Here is a 25,163-nt window from a genome sequence, read left to right as displayed (position 1 = left end):
TTGGTTGTTGTTTTTTTTTTTAAATCAGGAAAAATTGCCATTTGTGTGCTGCAGCCTAGAAATAACTCGTGTTCGGTACGAAAACCGTGACCAACCTCGGAGGGGGCGCCGGCGGGAAGGGGCCGCTTGCTGCAGGCCAGGCGGGAGCGCTGAGGGGAGCGAGGCGGGCAGGGGCAGGGGGGACAGGGGGCGTCCGGGGGGAGGGGGGGGCCGCGGGGGGAGGGGGCGCCCCGCCGCCCAGGGGGGGCCGTGGGGGAAGCCGGCGGAGGCGGCGCCTCTCGCCACGCCGCCGCGGTCCCGGACGCCGCGGAGGGGCTCCGCCACCGCCACCGAGGCGGCCGCTGGGGCGGGGCAGGAGCGGCGGTGCCGCCCCCCCGGTGCCTGCCCCTCGCCGCCGTCCCGCCGAGCCGCCCGCTACGTGCGCGGAGCGGCCAGTGCCGGCGGGGTGCGCCCAGGCTCGGCTCGGCTCGGCTCGGCTCGGCTCGGCCGCTCCCCGGCAGCGGGGCCGGTGCGGCGCGGGCAGAGCGCTCGTGTGCCGGGGTGGCGAGGGGCCGACCCCCGCCCCAGGCATGGCAGAGCCCCTGAGCCCCTGCGCCCCGCGGGGCCAGTGTCAGCCCAGCGTGGGTGCCAACGCCTCGTCAGCCAACGGGGACACCAACGCCTCCTCGGCTGCCTCGGCGCTGGTGGGCGGCAGCACGTGGAGGGGCCGGGAGCCCTTCTCCATCTTCACCATCCTCGTCCTGACCCTGCTGGTGCTCCTGACCGTGGCCACCTTCCTGTGGAACCTGCTGGTGCTGGCCACCATCCTGCGAGTGAAGGCTTTCCACCGGGTGCCACACAACCTGGTGGCCTCCACGGCAGTGTCGGACGTGCTGGTGGCGGCCCTGGTGATGCCGCTGAGCCTGGTGAAGGAGCTGTCGGCCGGGCAGCGGTGGCGGCTGGGCCGGGAGCTCTGCCTCGTCTGGGTCTGCTTCGACGTGCTGTGCTGCACAGCCAGCATCTGGAACGTGACCGCCATCGCCCTGGACCGCTACTGGTCCATCACCCGCCACCTGCAGTACACGCTGGTCACCCGCCGCCGCATCTCCAACTTCATGATCGCTCTCACCTGGGTGCTCTCCGCTGCCATCTCCCTTGCCCCCCTCTTTGGCTGGGGGGAGACCTACAGCCCCGAGCAGGAGCGCTGCCAGGTCAGCCAGGAGCCCTCCTACACCATCGTCTCCACTGGTGGGGCTTTCTACCTGCCTCTCTGCGTGGTGCTCTTCGTCTACTGGAAGATCTACAAGGCCGCCAGGTTCCGCGGGGGGGGCCGCAGGAGGAACGCCGTGGTGCCCGTGCCCGAGGCTGCCCAGGTAAGGAGGGGAACAGGGGGGAGACCCCCCTCTGCCACCCCGGGCACCTGCGCTCCTGCTTCTGTCTGCTCCCAGCCGTGCCCCCTGCAGCGGGGGGCTTGGCAGGGGGAGAAGGCTGAAGTGTGCCCTGGTGCTCCGGTGGGAATCCTGCTCTGTTGCAGGCTGGATGTGAGCGGTAATCAGCCAGTCAAAACGTGCCACCCTCGGAGTTCTAATATTTTTTTTTTTTCTTAAGTGTGCCGTAAGAGTAAGTGACAGGTGCATTCGCTGCCAGCCTGGAGAGCCATTTAAAAGTCGTCTCTTCATTCTGAACTATCCATTCCTTGGGGCTTGTTCCTCTTTGTTTTTTTACAGTGCTGATGGGGTAAACAAAGACATAAGCAGATCCCAGGGTCGTTGCACAGAGTTAATGTACGCACGTTTATCTACCGGCACTGACTTTGTGTGGGATCTATCAGTGTCGGCGTATATTTTAAAAAGCAAATTACACACTGTATTTACCTGCTTGGACTCTTTTACCTTGAATACTGGGAGCATACGGCTCACTGCCTAGTATTCAAGCAATGAGTGATTTTGTTTCTGTTTAAAAATTGCCAGCTGTCTTAAAACCCACACCCTTCTACTTCTTGCCCCAAACACTGCCCTAATCCCACAAAGTCCTAGTCATGTGGGAGGTCTTGTTTCGGGGATACCCCTGGCTGACGGGGTGGCTGTGTCCCTGCTGAAGGGTTGGAGTTGGCCCCTCACGTCCTGTGAAGTCCAGCTCTCTGCATGATGCCGCTCTCACCCGTGCCATGTCACCAAGGTACTGCTCTCGGTAAACTCTCCCTGCTTTCTGTCACATACTCTTACTCTCACTCTTACCTGTGGAAATGATTCTTTACAGTGTGTTTTTGTGATTGCATGTTGTACTTGTTAAGTCCAGTCCCTTCCCAGTAACAAAAGATGAGCTGTGTGGATGTTGGAGATACCTGAAGAGATGTGGAACGTTTCTGTTCAACTGGGGCTAATCCTGCAGAGCCTCGCTCCTCTGCTAAATACCTCTAACTTTGACTTGGAGTCACCCTAAGAAACATGTTATTATGGTCACAAATAAGTATCTGTAGGTTGTGTCCCCTGATTCTAGCAAGAGATGACATCACTGGCAATTATATGTGGTCAGACTTGCAGATTTGGATCATAATGCCTTGTAGATGGTTTTAATATAAATTGATTTTTGAACCTGTCTTCTATGCAAAAGCGTAAAATGTGTTAGAAAAGATGAGAATGTCTCCTCTAGTGGCAGGTTTTTTTTCCTATGGCCTTCATCCCCAGCTTTGCACCAGGTTTCTTTCCAAATTGTTTTGAGTATGATGAATGTACTGGTTTAAGTTAATGTATAATCTTTAAAAGCACAAAAGCTAACTGAATATTTGTAGTGGGTTTGCATTTTGCATGGTTTATCTTTTACACACACACATACTCGTACAGGACTAGTTGTTTGGAATATAAAATTCTGGGAAGCTAAATGAGCTGAGGCACTGCTGCTTAATTTTTAGCCTGTACAGAGACACATTGTTGGTATGTCAGTTTTAATGAGAAAAAGTCTAGCTCCTAATTGTCATAGTTCTGTCTGCAAAAGCCCTTGCGTGGGCATAGCTAGGTGGGCAGGTAAGTGGGTTTTGCTGATGCAGTGTCTAGGAGCTGGTTTAAGCTATACTGACAAAACAGCTCCTGTCAGTGTGAGCTGAATACCCATTTTGAAGGGGTTGCCAGTATAGCTGTTATTGCAGTCCCAGCAAATGCTCAAGCCAGTAGTTCGTGGTATTTCTTATATTGGCAGTGATTGACATATGAACTTCTCCTTTTATAACAGTGATTCTTGAATCTGCAATTGGTACGCAGTGGCAACCTTCTGCATTGTCCCAGCAGCTTCAATTTGCTAACTTAAAAAGACCTGCAATTCAGATGCAAACCTTTACTCTTCACCTAAAGGAAGAGCTGGCTGGTGCCCAGCTGCACACATGTACAGTAAAAAAACCTGTGGATCAAGGGAGCTGGCATTTGGGATGCATTTCTTCCCAATTTTTTTTCTAAGTTAAGAGACTGAGACTTACTCACCAAGTTTTATCCTGATCTTATTTAAGCTTCTTGGAGCAGGATCTATCATGTCCACAGGAACAGTAGCAGTTCCCCAGTGAATTCTGGAGAAGAATCTTCAAACATAGCACTACTGTTCCTTTGGCAAAACTCTTGCAAACGCAAATCTAACGTTGCCAGGGGATGCGGCTAACTTGGTGAGGTGATCCAGCTTTGCTTCTCCACATGCAGGGGTAGTTAGGTTGTCACTGTAATCTCTGATGGAGCAAATTCTGTTCCACTTCTTTTGTCCTACCCATCAACTCACTCTTAATTTTCCATTTCTTTCTACTTTAGTGTCTCTCCTACCTCTACTCTCTTTCATCCCTTTGTTCTCTGAGAATGCTCACCTGTCATGCTCACCCTTGCAACATATTTCCTTGTCACCGTGACTCTGGGTGTGAAGTGCCCTCTGCACCTGTGTTAGTTCTCACCCCAGGTGCCCTGCACTAGGTGATCTGAGTAGCATTAGAGGGGCTTTTGGCACCTGATGGCCAAGGCTGGCAGCGCTTCCCAGGCTGGGGGTGAGCAGTAACAGCAGTGATCCCTGCTGAGAGAGACATCTGTGTTGCACTCTGATACTTGCTGTCAGGTAGCACTAGATTGCAGCTGCATGCTAGGGCTGCAGGTTATTGCCTGAGGTATACCCAGCAGTGTAGCTGGTTAATTCTAGCAAGTTAATTTAAGGAGGAAAAGATTTGAGGACATAGTACTCATACACCAGTAGAAATGTCTTGAAGAAACTAATGCATCAAGTGGAACGATTGTGAGGGTACCTTGATGTTTTTGCACCGAGCTTTTCAGCCAACAGAACCAGGCACCAAAGTGCTTTGCGAATGGCTGCTGTGTATATACGTGTGTGTATATAGATACCTATTTACATAGAGAAAGGACAGCTGTCTCCGAGTTGACAGTTGGCATACATACCTTACGTTTCTATAGTCTTACAGAAGTGCAAAATAGAATAGTTACAAAATAACTATTTTGAGTAAATTTTGGTTAAGACTTTATTTGTGTCTTTGAAAAACACAAGTCTTTGAAAAAAATGAAAAACACTTTTCAAAGTCTTTGAAAAAAATTCAGGTGAGGGAGATGGACATGAAACATCTGAGGTGCTTTTAGTTTTAATGAAAGGTTGTTTCTTACATTTCCCTGAAACAAAAAATTTACAGAATTGGGACCCTAAATTAGGCAGGTGCTTTTATAATTATTTGCTTGCTAATTATGAAACTCCTTATAAAGTGAATTTTAGATTCAATACTGATGTGAGTAGCCCTCGCAAAAAATACTAGTGACATGCCATCACTGACAGAGAGCTATACTCTATCACACCTTGTTGACAGTAGGTAATAATTCTCTGTAAATAGTCCAACTGAACTAAACGAGACTGCTTGAAAAGCAGCAGATACTGCTGGGTAGTGTCTTTTTAAATAACTGAAGTCACTAGCAGCATATAGGTTTTTCCCAGCAAAACCAAGGATGGCAGAATCTGAATGTCAGGATTACTTACATGTAGCAATTGCAGAGTCAGGATTACGTTTCCATGTGAGGCATTAAAAACCAAGTTCTGTTGAGGGTTGGGTGGTTTTTTGGTGGCTTTTGGTTTGTTTTTTTTTTTCTTTTTCACCTCTCAAAGGACCCCGTATAGTGCATGAGTAATTAGGCCTGATCCAAACCTAGAGTCATAGAATCATTTTGGTTGGAAAAGACCTTTGAGATCTTAAAGTCCAACCCTTAACCCAGGGCTGCCAAGCCTACCACTAAACCATGTCCCTAAGCACCGCATCTACACGTTTTTAAACACACCATCTCCCTGGCAGCCTGTCCCAGTGCTTGACACCCTTTCAGGGAAGAAACTTTTCCTGATATCCAATCTAAACCTCCCCTGGGGCAACTTGAAGCCATCATTTCCTCTTGTCCCATGACTTGTTCCCTGGGAGAAGAGACTGACCCCAATCTCGCTACAACCTCCATTGGGGCAGCTGTAGAGAGCCAGAAGGTCCCCCCTGAGCCTCCTACTTTAGGTAGTGTCAGGCCCCAGAGCTCCAACAGTGCAGTGCTGTTCTGCAGCTTGTCCTGTTCAGCCTCTCCAACCCACATAACCAATCCAGACAATATGGGAGAGAAAACAGATTCTCCTTCTCTGAAGGAGTCACAGGCCTTGTCATTCTTATTTCTGCCTCTGTACAACTAAAAGAGATGGGTCAGGAAAAAAAGTGCAACTGTCCAGAAGAGTGGCAGCAGATGTCAGATAGCAGAAAGGTCGGGCAGGAAGCAAAGCAAAGTGGCTAGTGATTTCCTGGGAGAAATGCACAGCTATTTCTGCTTACAGCAGAAGAAAATCCTTTGAGAGAAAGTAGGTGTCCTTTTCTCTATCAGACGTACCGTTTGTCATATTGGTGGACCATCCAAGAAAGTGAAGACATTCCTGTTTTGATCCATTGCTGTGCATTTCAGTTTCGCGTGTTCTTGTTCAAAAGAGCAAGAAGTATGCCAAAGCTGCACTGAGGCCATCATGATGTTCACTGAATCACACTGTAACAGGCAAAACTCTGAATTTGTGGTAGTAAGCCAGATTTTATTGATGTTTATCATCTTTTACTGTTGTTTTGTTATTGCAGTCACCGGAGGTACAGTACAAGCACGTACACGGTACCTGTCACAAAGGACCAGTAATAACTATCATTAAAGCTACAAGTAACATTTTAAATCAAGGGATTTCATCAGAAGCTCTTCGGTGGCACGTTTTTTATAAGGCTGCTTAGGAGCACAGGAATTGGGGACGTACAGCCATTCAGTAGTAGTATTTTACTGGGGACAAACAGAAGTGTCATTGAACTGTAACTGCTGATCAGCGTACAGAAGAATGAGTTCTAAAACTAAAACTGAACGCCTTTGTGTCTGTAGAAGAATATGTACTTGAGAGATCTTTTCCTTCATTTTACTCTTTTTATGATACTCTCACTGGAAAGCAGTCATCTCTGCGCTTCTCAGAGCCTGTTGTCCTGGAAATAGCCGATTTCATGATTTCAGAACCTGATTCTGGATTTAGAGTAGCAGTCTTCTCATACCAGCTTTTTTCCCCCATTGGTCCTGACTCGCAGCTCCTGGAGCAGTGCCTGGGCAGATGGAAGGAGATCTGTGCCTGGGGCATAGGGTGCTGCTAGCACTGCGTGAGAACAGTGTGCGACGCCGTGCAGAGACGCTCACATATGAGCAATGTCCCTGGTATAAACTAAGGTATCTTCATGGACTGCTTTAATTTACAGTCTGTGACCACCTTTTCCCTGTCACAGCCTGTTCGCTAGTGCTCATCAGTAGGCCCAGAAAGGGGGAAAGGTTTTATACTGGGCTTGTCCTTTGTTCTGTGTGGCACAGGGATATTGGTCAGGTATTGTCACTTAGGTTAGAAATTGGAGCCTTGCAAAGCCTCCAAGGATTGGCACTGGAAACTGCAGTTTTGGTATAGTCAGAGCTGTGTTTAGTTCAAGAAAACGACTGGCAAGGCTGGAAAGCAGCTACATAATCTTTTTGGCTTGTGCTCTTGTTCAGACAATGCCAAATTACAGTGGATTACCCCGTGCCTGCGTAAGGGGGAATCCCTCAGCATGGTTCCTCTGCCAGCACTGTGTATTGCAACAGTTTGCCTGTAGTAGACTAATTTACTTTCCAAGTACTTTGTGTGGGTTGGCTTCTAACAAACAGCCTTGACTTGGTCTTGGGGGCTGATAGTTGTAGCAAGGATAATCTTGCAAAGACCAGGCCAGGGAGATGAGTCAGGTCTGCAGGAAATCATATAGCGAGCAATAACAATAAAAAAAAAAATAAATTGAAATTATAATGAAAGGTTGGACTTTCTCAGTTTTGCAGTCTGCAGTGATACATATTTTCTGATACGAAAGGCACTTCCCATTTAAAACTGTGTGTAACTTTAAAAATCTAGTGGACTTGTCCCCTGATGAATCAGTCCCACAGCAGGGATGAGATGCTGGTGGTGCTGTAGCAGGTGTATGTGGCAACCAGGCAGGGAGGGAGCACAGTTCTGTAAAGCTGATGCATTTACAGGGGCATTGAGCACAGGAGCGCTGAGCACAGGGCCTCGCTAGAAACCCTCCGTAAGGTCTGGTCCCTTCTGCGACAGTGCACGCCAGGAGCAGCTGGGCAGTGGATCAGAGGTTTGCCAAGCGGCAGCGCTCACGCTGGGGCTGGCACATGGAAAGGCACCCGCTGCTGGGAATGCCCGAGAGGCAGTTGTGGCAGGCGAGCCTGATGGAGGGCCAGCTCGGGGAGGGTTGTACGCGGCATGTGCAGCCAGTCAGCTGGAAACAACGTACGGGGTGAGCATTAGACGCTGATGATCATGGAAGGCTGAGCACTTATGCAGCTTCCAAGGTTTAAATGCTTGTATAAATCCTGCTGAAGGCACAGGTTGAAGGACCTTACTGAGCAGGGATACCAGTTACTTTTTCAAGAACATTTTGTATAGCCTTTTCAAAGGATTTCTTATGGAAACTTGAAGCAAAATATCTCCAGGCTGCCAGGGATATTTACACAGTTTACTTAGTGGAAGGTTCCATGAGAGATCCCATTATTTTTCCTGAAGCGCCAGGCTGCTCTTTGCACTTTTATTATTATTGCTGTTATTACAACATTATTCAGTAGCTCTAGGCAGAAGTAATAAAAAAATAACTGAAAAAATAGCTGTGGCAACAGAGAAAGTAGAAATTATGTAGATAGGAAGACCACTGCTGTCCTGTAATTTACAGAAAATACCACAATCTATTTTCACTTGCTGTTTAGCATTCAGAGGCCTGATCTAACAATCAGTGGAGTTTGTGAAGACTCTCTGATCTCAGTAGGAGCTTGACCAGGCTGTAAATGCATGCTTCATTAGGGAAAACACTCAAGGACTGTGGTATCTTTTATCAAAATAAATTTTAAAACTTTTTCTCACAATATGTGACTAAGTGATAAAAGAGTTGCTGCTAGTAAATTCTGCAGTTCAGTCACAAGCCTTCTAAAACCTGAAGTACCAAAAAGAAAAGGCTGTGATTTGATGATGGCACACTGCAAGCTCTATGTTTTGAGTAAGAGTTGAAGGTTAAATATAGTACTAAACTATGCCCGATGCTAGTGACAAAGTCCTTTGTATGGCTCTTCCCAAGAGGCATACTTATGTAGCTATTCCTCAGGGCTAAGACATAATCTTTCAGGGTTGCTTGTCACAAATTTGTCCTCATGTCATACATTCATTCCTTTTTGCAGAGTGTGATCAAGGATGTGCAGAGCAAGTCCTTCTGCAGACAAATGGTGTGATCCTTGCTACATGAGGGGTGTCCCATTTTAATTGTCAGGACAGATGTGATTTTCATTTTCCCCCATTATTTGCCTGTGCCCATAATCTGCTGCTCTTACATTCTGCAGCCATGTCTCATGTCTGAGGGTGAAGGCGGGGATATCCGTCTTGAAGAGTGATAGTTTCACCATTGCCAGCACTTCCCTCTCTGAGTCGCTGTGCTCATGTTAAATGGAAGCCTTCCATGTATTATAAAGCTTGCACAAAGGTGACATGTGCATGTGCAATATGTAGCTAACGTAACCACAAGCCATCTTTGGAGTGGTGTCAAAGTCTTGCAGTGCCTGTGAGTTATCACTTAGGCAAATTGTAGAGCCTCAGGTTGCATCCTTCAACTGTTCATTTTATTGCGCTGTCTTCATAATTGCAGTGCCTAGAAGAACTTGAAGCCTGTACTTTAATCTTCAGACTAAAATCACAAGGGAGTATCTTTTTCTGGTTGGGCTCTACGCACATTGATAGCTTGTGCCACAGTCTCCCTGCCATCCAGAGCACTGCGCTGTACTCACTGCCCAGACCAGCGTCTTGCCTGTAGCCGGAGAGGAGGCAGGAGGCACTGCCGGCAGCCTGGACTAGCTGACATGTTCTCCTTTCTTGTGTGTATCTTCTGCTGAAGCCAGAGTTTGAACAGAAGGCTGATTGAAATGGTGGTTTTCTGGCAATGGGATACTTTTTGCCAGAATACAAGTAGATAGGAGTGAAATAAAGGACAGGTGACAGAAGACTGAAAATGAGGACCAGAAAATGGTGCTTTTCCAGCAAAACTTTTCTTTGATTACTACTGTTTTATAAGCTAATTCAAAATCGTGGCACAGTGCCTGAGGGTATGTCATTTCAGGTCCATCCTTGTGCTCCCACTGTCATATACTCAGTTGGAACTGTGACCAGCCTGCAGCTGGTGCAATGCCGCTGCGCTATCCCTCTCCAGGAGACAAAAGTGCCTGTGATGAGATGGCCTCTGTCAAGGAAGAGCAGAAGGCACCAGAGTTCTGTCTTTCATAAGGGGCTTTTGTTGATGGGTTTACTTTGCACTGAAATATTTCCAAAGCATTCAGTTTTATTTCAGCCATTTATGATTTTTTTTGGGTGGGTAATGAAATATTGGCATTTTCCAAAGATCAGACACATTTCTTAAAACTTTCCTTTAATTAAAATCCCACTCTTTCATTAAAAAGGGTTCCGATGGAAAAACTTCCCTGCAGATTTAGCTGCGGGGTTTTTGGGGTATACTCTGTCTCTTCTGTAGAACAAGTGGTCGGTTGTACCGAGCCCCTGTGCCCACCAGAGATGGGATTTTGAGCTCTGCATCCAGGCAGTTAGACGGAAGGAAATAGTTTTATCTTGTAGTCAAAGAGCAGCAGGCATTTGTTTCAGGTCTCTCCCTTAGGGAAATGACCCCAAGGGCCTGCAGTGGAATGAAATTCATTTATGATTCAGGCCTGAGAAACCCTAAGGGCCACGTAGCAGCGCAGGAGAGTCTAGTCTAGGGCTGGGCAGAAGGCACATGCCTTTGTTAGCCTTCCTTAACAAGCCAATTTGCCACCAGGTATCAAGGCATCCAATAAACTGAAAAACAATACCCACAACACATATGGCATCAGTTACTCTTTATTTAGCTTTGTCAGTCACACTCAGCAGCTTCTCCAACATAATGAGAAGTCTGGTAGTTTTGGTACTCTGGGGCATTTTCTTTCTTTTAGCTTGGAAGGAACAGAGTTGGGGCCTTTTGAGGTAGGTGCACAGATGTCGTGCTGTCATTTAAAAGTAATACTTCACTCAAACAAATTGTCTTGGTAAGAATCCATGTTTGCTTTTGTTTTGAGGTGAAGGAAGCTTCGCATGAACCACAGATGGTGTTTACAGCTCGTCATGCAGCTATCACTTTCCAGACAGATGGAGAAACATGGAGAGAACAGAAAGAGAAAAAGGCAGCTCTGATGGTTGGCATCTTAATTGGAGTTTTTGTACTGTGCTGGATCCCTTTCTTCATCACAGAATTAATAAGTCCCCTCTGCTCCTGCAACATCCCACCCGTCTGGAAAAGCATCTTTCTTTGGCTTGGCTATTCCAACTCTTTCTTTAATCCTCTCATTTATACAGCATTTAACAAAAATTACAACAATGCCTTCAAGAACCTTTTTGTAAAGCAGAAATAAAAGGGGGCACAGAGGAGAAAATGATTCCTTTATTGCATAATGCAGAGATTTCCCGAGGAAAACATGCCTGCGGTATGTACAGCTTTCATGCGCAAGAGCTACTTGAGGGTATTTAGGAACAATGAAAAAGAAGGTGGAAGATACTTGGATATAAACCTACCAAGAGTTTACAGTTTCTCCTTGGAAATACATACATCCTGCTCCAGGGTTGGCAAAGAAGACTGAAGCAGTGAATACCTCCCGTCTGCTCTTTGAATCAACATGTGTTCAGGTCTGCACTGTATGTGTCTGATACCATGACTGTCAAATCTAACTGACCCGATCTCATCTAACCAGCTACAGGTGCCATGCTATGGTGCTCTCATCATTAGCAAAGGCATCAGTGGGAACTGCTAATTGAGCAGTACTGAAATGTTTGTGATAGGGGCAGGATGCTGGCTTCATTTTTGAGATTTATTTGGAAGGGAATAAACATGCTGTGTTCGATTAGTTGTTGAATTGATGTCAAATTAAAAGGGATGACAAAGCAGCTCGAAACCACTCTAGTGTGATTGAAGGGCTGCATGTTGTCCAGCAAGCAGCAGGCCTGACAGGACATCTTGGTGAAATACAGGTCAGTTACATCCCCTGGGGTTAAGTGAAGTTTGAGAGCCACAGGTAAAATTGTTCAGAGCTACTGAGAATGTCCTCTCACTGCTTGCACAGGAGATTTCACCTGTGTTGTACTCTCTCCCTCTGCAGGGCTTAAGCTCTCCCTGTTTTCTGAAACCTAAGTGAGCTCAAAATAGACACCTGATACTGCCAAGTGAAGGGGGACTGTATGCATTATTATTTCACGCTACCATAAAACTAAGCATGCATTTATGTGACAAATGCCAAACGTTGTCTTCATTCAGCAGGTTTGCTGGCAGCAACATGTGGCTGTGTGGCAGCGGTAGGTGGCTATCTCTACTGCACTGTCTGGGGTCCTTGCCCCATAAATGTTGTGCTCATCACCCTGCTGAGTGAATTCCACAATTTGTCAGCTTGCATCAACTTCCTCCTGCTGTAAGAAAAAGATTGAGGTCATCAGGTCTAAGTGACTCCAAACACTCCAAAATAACTAACTCAAAACCAAGCCTGAAATTGTTTCTTATAGTTTCTAACAAACACTTGTCCCAATGGGATATACCTAAATAAATGAAAAGATAAGTATTTCCAAGCATACTGCCAAGCATCTCTCTGTATTTGTTCTTCTAGGGAGTTTTACTTCCTCCCGTTCCCTGAGGCAGGGCGGGAGCCTGACAGCAACTCTTAAGTATTTTTAGCATGACAACTTTTTTACTGACAGAGTCCCAGCACCCTCTCCTATGTTCTCCTAAAGCTTCTTTAGGTAAGGGCAAAACAGCTGCGATGGCACTGGACAACATCACAACTGCTTTTGGAGCTGAGGTTTAACCTTTTATGTTGCCTTTCTGTGCCAGTTTTGTGTTTGCTGCTGCTTAAGCAAGCCTTTGATTAGAAGCATACCCTCGGGCAAACACCGTATCTTGATCTCACTGCAGCATATCACACTCAGCCTCATCTCTGACTGTCACCAAACTAATGGGCATCATGTGGATGCGAGTGCTGACCGTGAAACTCCTACCAAATTCTTGGTGTCCTGGCAGTCTCTCACAGGCAATGGCAGCTCGGCATATTTCCATCAGCTAGGAACTGACCTACTTAACAGCCATGTCAGAGAGGTTTTATCAAAGTAGCTTGTGTATTCTGAAAAACAAAAAAACGATGAATGATGCAGCCTTTAGTTGCTCAACTGTAACGCAGCATTTGCTGCAGTGTGGCCTGAAATGATTCATGTACCTGGTGATGTCAATTGAGCTTAATGCCAGGTATATGGGCAACTCAGAAATTGCCTCGGTCTGTCTCCTTTCTAAATAAGTGATTTAATGACCTCAAAGCACACATTCCTCCAGTTCCTTAAGGGAACCACCCAGCCTCATCTCACTAGCACAGTGTATGGCCAGGCCAGGCACTGCAGTACTTCACACCTTGCAGTGCCAAGAAATTCCAGTGTGACCTGCTGTGTCTGCAGCCACAGCCACCTGTGTATCTTACGTACCTGCCGAGGATGCTTCACCTCTCACTTTCAATGAGAATTTAAACATTTTAATAACCTAGAATTTGAAACAGAGTTGTTAGATAGCGGCTCAGACTTTTAAATGCTAAATTAAAAAAACCTCCCTTGTGAATCTCAATTTGCCTGCATATGGAATAGCTACAGTTCAAACTAGTGTTTGGAGGCCTAATTAAACCAGAAGGAAGACACATATTTAAGAGTCTGAAAGTTACTAAAACCTGCAGGCCTTGTTCAGAACCATTGATGAATTTTTCAAGTGAATTGAGTTTTTCACCTTAAAATCCAAACGGATGACATGGAAGGAGAAAATGAAGAGGTCATCTTAAGCTGGTTGTTGGAAAGCATACAGATCTGCACGTGGCCACTCCTGAAGTTGCCAGTAATCATGCTTTGGCCAAATTTTAGTGCCTGTACCCTGTCTGCCTGGTAAGACAAGCCATTACTAGCATGCAAACCAAATACCAGCCCTGCTGCACTGAAGTTAAGGCCCATCATACTCTGGCTGCAGCAGCAGCAGCCAGATTTCTCCCAACTGTACGTGCCAGCTGACTAGAAGGACAGGCTCTGGTCCTGGTGCAGGAACCCTTCCAAGAAGTGACACAGATTTTGAAGGTACATTTTACCATGGCTTGGCATCTGGAACTTGTGAAGGCACCATAAAGCCAGGCGGCTGCTCTGCAGTTTGCTGTGGCTGAACGCTTGCACTGGTTTTGCTGCACATAGATGTTGAAGATGCAGCAGTGCCATCTTCAGCTAGCTTGAGAACTGGTAGCAGGGCTACTGGCATAGCATACAGTGTAGCTCTCCACCTCCTCAAAGATGAATTTAGCTTCCTTAGGAGGTGAGTCTGAGCCTCTGTAATTATACTGTGAGAAGTTCTCGAGATAACTAGTTTAGTGCTCTGCCCACCCAAGCATCTGTGACAGCAGTGGGTTGTTACAGAATGACAGGCTTCCACTGAAAGCAGCCTGGCTTCACGCTCACCCAGAGGCGACAATGAACAAGCAGATTCATTTCACTACAGCGGTTTTAGAAAGCTGCTGACGGAATCGGCTTCCCACACTGGCTCTGTGTTGGTGTTTAGAAAAGCTGTGGCACGTACTCAGGATTTAAAGCGCTGGTTTTTAGTCATATGGAATCTGAGCTTAGTTTGGGGGAAAGAAATCTGTTACCTGGGCTTATGGCCTCATGTGCTGGATGCTGCTTCCCACTTAAAGCAGGAAAAAGCATTATTATCCCCTGGCCTGCACCACAAGCACAGTTTTACTCACAGATTTGTGTGCCACACTCAGTAACTTGGTACAGTGGGAGCAGAACTCTTAGCTAGTCGTCAACCTTGATTAAAAAAAGTTGGAACTGTGGATAATTTTCTGCCTCCCTTGACACTTTATGATTAATTACTCCCATTATTAAAACTTGCAACTTTATTTTAATTGAAAAAAAGAGGAAAGAGTAAAATCGAGCATGCAAGCATTCCTCTTTCTGCCACTTCAAACATTAAGAGTTTAGAACTTACGTTATTGCGGTGTGGTTATCCTTGGCTTCAAGACAGACCAAAGAAACTCCAGAAAATATAATAACTCCCGTGTGAACCAAAATAAATAATAATCAAACTCACTATTGACTATTGCTCAGCAGAAAGGCACTGCTGTATCCTGCAGCAAGGCTCCGAGATCCCTGCAGCTATATCGAAATTAAGGCCTCAGTTTGTTGTGTTGTTGGAATCCACAGATCATACACAGATCAAAGGATGTGAACAGAAAATGCTAGTAACTTTCTGTGCTCCTCTTTCCAAGAGACTGACATCCATGCTACAGCTTCCACAATCTATTTTCCGTAATCTATTATTGTACCCAGGAGTTCCTGATCTTTCAACCGTACTTCAGCCTCACCATCTAAAAAGGTGTTTTACATAAGAATTCCCAAGCCTTTCCCACATGAAGATTGACGGGGTGGGGGAAGAAAAGAAAAAAAAAAAAAAAAAAGAAAAGCAAAAAAGAGAGACATGAAGGGTTTGGTCATGAGAACACACATTTACAAACCCTTGTGATCAGTACGTCATAAGCTATAGTCTACACCACAGCCACCAAGCCACCGGGTATTAAGAGTGGCTGATTACAGGAACATGCTGCTGAGCATGGTGGCCCCCAGCCCTGCCTGAACACTGGGGAAGGGGCAGCGCCTGCCTCCAGCTCCAGGGAGCCAAGCCTTCCCAGCTCCCATGCCACTGGCTGAGTCCACACAGGCTGCAGCCATAGCTGTGCCAACACTGCATGAATAAACAAGCTCGTGTCCATGAAGTTTTTTTAGATAAAAAGACTACCCTAAGCGTATGCCATCCACCACCCAAGCAAGTAAGATTTGTGTATCGCCTCATCCACGTTCTACTTACATGCCCGACTTAGCAAGGCTGGCTCTCAGGAGGTGGGTGTACCAGCAGCACAATTCTCTAGCCGTTTTGCATGAGTACCAGCACCTGTACAGTGGGACCTAAAAAAAGTAAACCCTTTTCCCTCATGCAAGTAATTTTACATTCCTAAAGAAACTTCAGGAAAGTTTTGCTGTCTCCTATATGGGTGGGTATACCTGTCTCTGGAGCACAAAAGAGTACAATGTGCCACTTTGCCACACTGTGAAATGCTTTTGCATGTCATGCATTTCTTTTCCATCAAATACTGTTTCGTTCACGAACCTACACACTAAGGTCACACTTCAATATGCAGATTTTTCATGAGATAAAGATGAAGAAGGGAAGAAACCTTAAAAAAATACTGATCATCATCTCTTGCCTTCAAAGATTTTCTTGTATTCAAATCAGCAGTGACTTGGTACAGTACTCCATTCATTTTGACACACTGTAAAAAAAAGATTGTCTGGATTTTTTCATGCTTGGATTAGGTGTACATCATTGACTGACCTCTCAAAAGGTATTTTACAAATGCATTTGTGGAACTGCATGTAAAGAAAACTGTCATGGTCTAAAAGGTAAGTGTATGCCTTAAGTTCAGAGTCTGTCAGCTTCTGAAGCAAAGAGCTGACTTACTTCACAGCACTTCACTCATCAGCGTATCAGACTAAATTTATTGAAATGTAAATTAAAGCTCTAAGCATGCTTTATCAAATAAAAAAAAGTTTTGCTACAAGCCGCATAAATGTTATTTTACAAGCCTGGTAACAGCAAAATAATACAGGGCAAGCTCCTTCTCTTTAACCAGTCAAATAAATCAGCAATACTGAGGTAAAATTCTGGGAAACTCTTAGCTCCTCCTCACAACCAGCTGAAATGGAGAATTAAGACAGATTCTACTTGCTGTAGGTTTGTATAGTCCTTTGCATACAGGCATCTACACCCTCAGAATTTAGTGCTTTAGCTGCACAGCTCCAATCAAACTGTGGGCATTAAAAATATTTTTAATTCTGTAGATCAAAAAAATGAATGCAGTAATTATGCAAAGACTTTACATCTCCACAAAGACATGGTAGACATTAAACTTACCGACTTAAAGGAAAATAATCACTTCAAAGCACTGCTCTCCTTCCTTTGCAAGCTCCACTTAGAAGTTACCTCCTGACACTGCCCTTCACTTTGTTAAACAGCTGTCATTATTTTACTGAAAGCCAAAATTAACTCAATTGTTTCTGTTTAGCAGGACTGTCATGTTTATAACTGCAAAGCATCTTGGATATGGTTCCCCAAAATCCCCATCCCACAAGCAGCCATAGCATGACGCATACTTGTTCCTCCACACCAGAACTGACTGGGGACAGCCTGATCTAGAGGCTAAGCCTGACAGTCATCAGGTTAAGCACAGGAGGAACAAAGCCGGCTGTTAGTAGAGGTGCCTCTCTCATTTTGGTGCCTCCCAGAAGAAATGATACCCCCGGCACAAACAGCCTGCCGCAGAAAGCAAGGAACAGCTGATATAACTTTTTTCATACCTCTCCAGCCTCTTTCCTCTCTTTTTCACACTAGAACCTGAAAGCAAAGATAAAAATGTCCATCTGCCCTGGGTTTCAATCTACTGTAGAAAGAAATGGACTCATTAGGGTAAGTTACAATCTGGACTCAGATTTATTTTCTATGAGCAAAAACTGGGTCTTCACAAACCCCAGATTTACATCTTTGTCAAAATCACCAAGTCCTTGCTAGAGCAATGGAACTGATGTTTTTATATTCCATGTTGAAGTTTCCAGGTGACTGTGTGTGTAGCAGGTAAGCATTTAGTGTTATACTGAACAAAATCACATCATTTATTCTACATGTGAATTCATTACTTACCCTACCTGGGAAATTCTGTTCCATAGTAAAGCAATTTTCATTAAAATCATAAACCCAATTGAAATGTCCATTCAAGTTTTTGTTTTCTTTAGAAGTGCATGGTATGTAAATACACCACAGCTTGAATTCACAGACAGGTTATCTTGGTGCTGCAGACTGTCTCCTGATATCAAAGCTGACTACAGAAAGTCTGCAAGTAGCACCCAGTGCAAATATCCTGCTTTGAAGGAACTCTGAATGTAATTTTTAATTTCTTTGAATGTACTCCGAGTATAATTTTGCCTTCATTATTTCTCCAGCTTTAGGAAGACTGGCTTTTTGAATAGATACAAGAGGAGCAGCCCGTATATATTCAGTCACTAACTAGTATGGGGGAGTAAGGTACAAGCTGGCTCAGTATGAAGTTTTTCTTTCCGTTTGTACTGAAGGAACAGGAAAGGTGTTCCACTTGGCACAAAACCAGTCTCATTTATGAGAGGGTACATCACACCGCACCTGGTCTACCACAGTTCTGGTAGCTCACTGTGTGCATTTTACCTGGACAGAGCACCAACGATCTCCTTATGCAGCAAGGCTTAACAACTGCCCATGCCTCTCCGTTCGCAATGCTGCAGAGTTTGTATAAACCCACATGCTAATATCAAACCTTCTGTTATATTCAAAAGGAGTGGAATCAGGTATTGTACATCTCCGCTGAGAATTCTGTATTGTAAGCAGATGCTTATAGAAGACAAGTGTAACCTTCCATGGACCTCCTCTGCATATAAAAGGTTCGATAGTTTGTACCAAATACCTAAACACCAAGCTTACCAAAAGCAGCAACGGAAAACAAAATATTACCGACTGCTGTTTAATGTGACAGATGAAAACATCCTTATGAGTGAATATTGACACAATTCATCTTTTAATGCACTTGTAATTCAAAAGCATACTAAGGATCCTAAAGCAAGTTCCACCTGAAAAACACAATAGCAGGTCACTGGATTCCAAACGTTCTTTATTTTATATTCGCTGCCATAGAAAGTAATCAAACAGGACTGTCATCAGTGTTACTGGGAAAAAAGAACATGGTTTTCCTTCTCCTGAAGGAAAGATGTCCTGCGATTAAGATGTACATTAAGAAGTCAGTCCAAAATCCTGGTGTTAAGTACAAAAAGCAACGGTTTGAATTATAAAATACTGTATATACAGATAGAAAAATGTTTCAGAAAGTGCTCCACAAAGTTTCTAAACTTTCAAGGGCAAATCTTCAGCAGGGTAAATAGGTTGTTGTCTTCGGAGGTGAGCCATCAGTTCATTTGAGCAGAACGTCTGAATCTTTATCTTCATTATATTACAGGTAACGCAGGCTTTGATTTTCATCCCAGCCAGAGGTAACATGATAGTCCTAGTGATTAAGGTGTTTTTTCCTGGAGCTATTAATTTAACAAGCACGCTCTCTATATATAAAAATGTAATTTCAAAGAAATTTATACAACAGCTAGACTTTATAAAAATAGAGATCTATAATTTTACACTGGGAATTATCCAAGGCAGGTTCCCATTTTCTTATGTTTTAACCATTAGAAATTAATTTTTATCCTTTGGAATCTCATCTATGGCTAGAGTGTAAATTAATATAATGTGAAGTTACTAGCTGGTGAAGAGAGTTTCAAGAATCTCATTCTGTGGAGTTTTTTGGCCAAAATTAACAAACCACTGCATAATGCAATGCTCATCTTGCGGTGCTGGACATGTTACACAGTACGTATCTACTTATTCCAGAATCTTGACCTAATTCAGTGTTAAAGCGCAAAAAATATCTCCAACCAAAAAACCATCTCCATTGTCCTTACTGTGGAAGAAAACCCAAACCCAAATAAATAAAATTAGACAATATTTCTATTTCTGTACTGCGTTAACTCTTTACTGTGTAGTGGAGGCAATAATGAATAATACAACCATGTCATGAAGGAATGTAAAACTGAATACATACTGGAAAAACCCCCAGATTTTTACATCTGTGTGTATACATTTTTTATATATACCTATATATATCTACATTGCAGTTATAACTGTCACCTCACAAGAGAGATTCAGTGGACTGAACAATCATCTATAGGCTTCACCAGCTGGAGTTCTTCAGGAACAACTGGCTTGCAGCTTGGACAGCAGCATTTCATTCTTACGGCATTCCTGTTAACAGAAAGTGAACAGAAGAGGAGGTAGTTGCTCTTAACTAGTTATTTCTTCACATCAGCAAAACTGAACCCTTTTATTTTGAAAGTTCTCCAAAATGGAGTGAGTGATGAGCTGAAGATAATTCCAGTTCATCCAGGATGTTATTCCAATGGTAATATTCATTAAACACTGTGACATTCCAGCCAAAAGGAATGCTGCTTGACCATTTGTCTTAAGTTGTTACAAGTAGCTAAAGCAAATACACATTTTTACTTGGAAGTTGAATAAATCTGCAATTGACGTTCCTTTTAGGAGATCTGGAACTTGACTAGATAGTTTTCAAAGTTAAGTGTTCGGGGAACACTCTAGGTTCAGAAATGTATTTACCTAAGTACGTACCACCTGTTTTCAGTACCATAACCATGACTTCAATGATTTCGAAGGACAGCAAGGTTGAGTACAAGTTCCCTCACAAGGCAGTGGAAGAAAAATGGCTTACTTATGCCCCCCAACAACAACTGCAACTTCCACCTAACTTCTGCAACTAGGACACAAAATTCTGTGTATCAGAATAGTAGCTGAACAGTCCCTGTTATTCTCCCAGAGTACTGTCCGAATGGAACAGAAAGAAACTCTCCCAGAACAAATTATGAAAAGATGTTTTTCCTCAAACATCTGAAGCCAAATGACAATTCTGCCTGACAGCACTACTTTGTCATTTGTTATCATGGAGACAATAATTAACAGAAGCACATGTTTATGAAAAGCTCAGGAAAGGCTAAATCAATGAAGTGTTAAACAGTGCTTTCACAGTAGTTAAGAAAACAAGGCTGGTTCCTAAAGGTATTTATAACTACTGAGACTCCAGATTCCCTCCTTTATTCACACACATTGCCACAACTCTTTGCTCCAATACTTAACTGCTCATAGATCTCCAAGAGATTCCATCTGGAAACCTAAATACACAACTTGCTCAGTAACAAATTATCCTTCCCCTGTAACATGGAAGGGTGTTAGTCTATCAGGGAAAAAAGGATTTCCAGAATTTAATTCAGAGTCCAAGAATCATGTGGAGATAATCACAAAGAGACACCATAAACATGGTGTGATAAATGTTCTATCAGTATTAATGCACAAGTCAAGCCAAAATGGGTAACTGAACACTTCATAGTTTACATTAGCAAAAACATTCCTACCTCTTTAAATTCTTTCACTGTTTTAAAGTAAAGCCTCTGTTTCTCTAGAAGCTCTAAGTATTCATCATTCAACTGGTCTCTTCGCATTTTATTTTCTTGCTTCTTCTTTTCCATCTGTTAGTGTACAGGAAGGATAAGAGACGATACACTGCATAAGGAATACACACACACACGTATATACTGCATAAGGAACAACTATCCATAATAGACAAAGGGAGACAGATGCTTCATGAATTAAACCCCTGGCTTGCGCTTCAAATGAGACAAACATTTAGGCCAGATCTTTAAAAAAAAAAAAAAAAAAAAGAAAAAGAAAAAAGATTAGAAACCTAATGCTGAAGTCTCAGTACCAGTGGCACTATAAGTATCATTTAGAATTAAACTAAGGCTCACATCACAGGAATCTTGCTCACTGAACAATCCTACTGCAATGATGACACAGTGAAAGTAATGTAAAAAAAAAAAAAAGAAAAAAGAATAAAAAGTTTTTTGATGCAACACTGAGATCTTGTTTTAGTTGTGAGTTGTATCAAACCGAGGGCAGAAGACATCTTTGCCTTCCTATGCAATGCTGTATTAGCTCAAGACGCACACTTATGTGGTCTTACAAGAATGTGTCTACTTCTGTGGTATTGTAAGAATATCTTATCTTTTCTCTTTGTGCCAAAAGTTGTGTCAAACATAATTTAAAGCCCTAAATGTGAAGGGGATTGGTTCTTACTATATAGAACAGACTGCTTTCCTCTCCAGGGTAGTTCTAATGAAGTTCTTCCATTACAGCATCACGGGCAAGTTTGCTGCTTGTCTAAAGAAAATGTTTTCCATCCCTCCCTCTGGTGCTAGGGCACAACCCCGTAAGAAATTCCTGTTGCATTCCTCTCCCCCAAAATTATTTCTGCATTCTCTCTGACAGGCTTTCATCTCCTGAATTTTGACAGGGAAAAATGCAATTCCAAAACCTGCAAGAATAATGTAAAACTCAAACATGCAGGTAATTCCACAGCAGCAGAACTTGTTGCATTTCTAGATTTATACATCAGCATTGATCGTGTATGATTCTTATACCTAAAAGAAATGAGCAGATGCCCAACCTTCTCTGGGTATGAACACTGCTAACAAGGTAAGTCTCCTTTACAAAGCCAGCTGCTGTCTAGAACACCAGGGAATCTCTCCTAATATAACTCATCAGGGCCAGCAGGTTTTTAAAGTTATGCCTGAGGAAGAAACAGCATCAAATGTGTTAATGCAGAAAAAAAACCCCAAAACATTATCACATGCATCCCATTCCTTTAAGATGAGGCTAAAACCAGCATTGCTGAAACACTTAGGAACTAAATTCTTGTAAAGAGGTAAGGATTACCACCCTTGGATAAATTGCTTCCCTTATGCATTGACTATGACAAATCCCTTGACATACTCCTCCCTCCTCTGTCCTTGGACAGTCTCATGAATATCTGTAATCACACTGAACTGCTTATTCACAGGTTACTGGTCCCCATAACAAGTATGTCCAATTTCTCCTTAGGCCTTTTATGATGTGGTTACAATATGATGGGCTTTGATAACTGAAACGTCTCTTCAGGCACAAGGTCTTCAAGGCTGTACAGAAAACAACTGAAGTGGATGCACTTTTAGGAGTGAATTGTGAAACTGACTGTGAGCACTTCTAATGCACTTCAGACAGAAATCAAATAGGTAAGACCAAATCATCACTGGGCTGAATAATCCCTGCAGTATACAACTAAGCCTGTCTGTCGAAAGTCACCCAACAGACATTTCCTAGGGGAAGAATAAGAAAACCTTCCCTTTTGCTGCACAGCTGCTCCCCAAGGAACCAAGCAAACTGTTAAAACTTTCTTTGCATCCATGTGTTGTCAGTATCTTCACTGGCATTGAGAAATCAACTGTCAGAAGGTACTAAATGATTATCTACTCCATCATAACATTTTTTTCTCTGAATTGAGAATGAACTTAGCTTTCTCATTCAGAAACTTGTTTTTCTCCTTAATTGTAACTGCCACCTTTTGCTGATCCAGACACCTAAATCTAGGAATAAAATGTCACTTGTGACCTCTCCCACAATATGCCAGTGGCCAAACTGCTAGTGCAGGAATACAGCACAAGCTATGTGAGCTGCCACTGCTTTCAGTAATCATCAGAGATGCTGAAGTTGTATTTTCCCCCAAAATAATGAGCCATCTCACATTATAGCTCCCATTCACTTCCCTCTCACAAGAAGCATCTGAAACTTTTGATTCCATTTGAGAACACAGTAATACAGTCCAGAATGATTTTATGAACTTCAAAATTTGCAAGAGCCCACAGTAAGTCTCAGCAGAGCTCTCGGTCTGCTTTCACTCCTTGCATTTGCTGTGCTGTTACCCACTTCTGTGTGCGTAACAGAGGATAAAACAGAAAACAAAACACTGAATTCCTGGACAGTTTCAATTTGGGGCGGTTGCTTGCTGCAGCAATTGAAATAACGTCATTCTACCAAAAGAAAGAAATGTAACTACCTTCAAGCTCATCTTCACTAGTCAGAATTGCACTGTTCAAAAGTATTTTCATAATCTCAGTTTGATGCTGAGTCACTCATTATGTCAACAACCTTGAAGACAGAAAGATGATCCATACATACAACCACCAATATCACTATTCTTTCTGCTGTCAATTTGTCCTCTCTGAAAATAAGAGGTCAAGCAAATAAAAATAATTCATTGCAAAAAAAGGCAATGAACTAGCCAAACACAGCAGTCTATAGTAAACGTCATATTTTTATAGTAGAGTTTATTAGGGAAAAAAGCTTTATAACAGCTTGAGTTGCATCCCATTCTGGTTTTTCTATATACACATACTTATATTTTGTACTTGAAGTTTCTGTTTAGCTATCGGGATAAAAAGAGCCCAATACCTGGACAGACCACACTTTCAGTACACCCTCTAGTATATATTGAGTCACGGTCTATCATACTTCCATTTAAACTCAAATAAAGAACAGCTATAATCCACTACCAAGAATTTTCTGGCTCTATAGAGAAAAGCATCTCAGAGCCCCCTTACCAGACTTGAGAAACTATGTATATGTTCACTTATGAAAATAAAAGAGTGAAACACCACAATAGCTACAAGTTACCAACTACCATTACCAAGTACTTAAGCCTATTCTTTGTGTGCCAACGTGCAAAAGCCTGTAGACAGCTTTATGTGGAGCAGCTGCTGGACCTCATGCTTGCACTGCCCCAAGTCCACTGAGGCTGTGCTTTTACAGAACAGCCCCCAAATGTTACCAGAAACAGTTTTGTCTTCTCTGCACGAGCACTGGGGCTCTGCTGACCCACAAACCCCCTTCACTTGCACCACGGACACAACACGCTCACCAGCAATGCTTTGCCTTTTCTAATAAAAAAGAACAGAAACACCTCAGTTGACTCAACGCAGCATCAGATGAGCCCTGCGCCCGGGCCAAAGGCAGCTGATGGCTGGGACTCTGGGAGGTGCTGCTGACCCTCCTCAGCAGCAGAAAGCAGCTTCAATCAGCTCCAGCTGCCTGAGAAACCGTGCCTGGGACACAGGTCTGACTGCACCCGTGCAATCCAAATGGAAGAGTTCTCACTGACTTCAGTCACATACAGCTGTTTCAAGTATCTAAATCACTACAGCGGCAATAGTGAAGTTAAGGGGTATAAGCTTCCTGTCAGCAGAGAGGTGTTACAATACCTCTTTTCTACTCTATTCCTTACAATTTTAGCAGTGAGAAGTTTCTTAAGAATGTGAAAAGAAACAGTAATTGTTAGTTGCTTGCTTAATTTGCACCTCACGTAGTGGATTTCTCCACGCACAGGCTTTTCTGAAATTAACTCCCAAGTTCTGGCAAAGAAAGTGAGAAGAATCTCAGACCTTCATTCGATTCTGTTTGATGCCTTCTACAATCTGCTCCATCTGCCGTAAAAACTGCTCACGAGAACCAGAAGATGCCATTGCTCTGGAAAGAAAAAAGGTAACAACTGACAGGGATGTGGGACAACACGTCATCTACAGCCGTCTTGCATATTTACCGATGTCCAAGAAGTCACACTGCTGAGTGCGCTGTGTAACAATTCATCTTTTTAATCACTGACTTCAGGTAACAGTGCAGCTCTTCCACTGGTATAAACTATCAAAGAGGGGAACAGAGACTACAGAGCTCACCAGAAGTGTTCTCCCTGTCAGTTAAAGTCTGTTCCTTTCTCTCCTATGTTGTACAAAAAGAATTAGCTATTAACTAACTAAAAGCACAAGCTTTTAAGAATAGCAGCTGTCGTGAATATCAAGAAAACTAGGAGAAGACTAGGAAATCAGAAAATACTCTAAAAAAAATGATTTCCTTAACAGGGAAAGCCCAGATGTGGTTTTAGACTTGTAACACGTCTTAAACATTATGAAGAAAA

At 43.6% G+C, this 25,163-nt stretch overlaps 2 protein-coding genes across 2 annotated transcripts in view; one reads left to right on the top strand and one right to left on the bottom strand.

The window, feature by feature from the left end:
* The first annotated feature begins 555 nt into the window (after positions 1–555).
* On the top strand, positions 556–18,229 carry LOC101923431 (5-hydroxytryptamine receptor 5A-like). Its single transcript, XM_005242398.3, has 2 exons — positions 556–1,352; positions 10,650–18,229. The coding sequence occupies exons 1-2, from the start codon at positions 570–572 to the stop codon at positions 10,980–10,982; spliced, it is 1,116 nt and encodes a 371-aa protein (XP_005242455.1). The 5' UTR covers positions 556–569; the 3' UTR covers positions 10,983–18,229.
* Positions 18,230–18,360: 131 nt separating this feature from the next.
* Positions 18,361–25,163, bottom strand: part of CCDC93 (coiled-coil domain containing 93) — a 51,292-nt gene continuing 44,489 nt past the window's right edge. The window contains exons 21-23 of the mRNA XM_055812009.1: positions 24,634–24,718; positions 20,737–20,850; positions 18,361–19,555 (exon numbers count right to left, since the gene is read on the bottom strand). Coding sequence (XP_055667984.1) covers positions 19,502–19,555; positions 20,737–20,850; positions 24,634–24,718 — 253 coding nt within the window. The 3' untranslated portion in view covers positions 18,361–19,501. The remainder of the gene's footprint in view (positions 19,556–20,736; positions 20,851–24,633; positions 24,719–25,163) is intronic.

Source organism: Falco peregrinus, chromosome 8 (genome assembly GCF_023634155.1).
Source record: "Falco peregrinus isolate bFalPer1 chromosome 8, bFalPer1.pri, whole genome shotgun sequence".
NCBI classification, from domain to species: Eukaryota; Metazoa; Chordata; class Aves; order Falconiformes; family Falconidae; genus Falco; species Falco peregrinus.
This window is presented reverse-complemented; position numbering and strand designations above follow the sequence as displayed.

Excerpts from the sequence above, each read along its gene's own strand:
- LOC101923431 (XM_005242398.3), top strand. The coding sequence starts at position 570 with ATGGCAGAGCCCCTGAGCCCCTGCGCCCCGCGGGGCCAGTGTCAGCCC. Across the intron at positions 1,353-10,649 it reads CCGTGCCCGAGGCTGCCCAG|GTGAAGGAAGCTTCGCATGA; the intron begins GTAAGGAGGGGA and ends TTTTGTTTTGAG.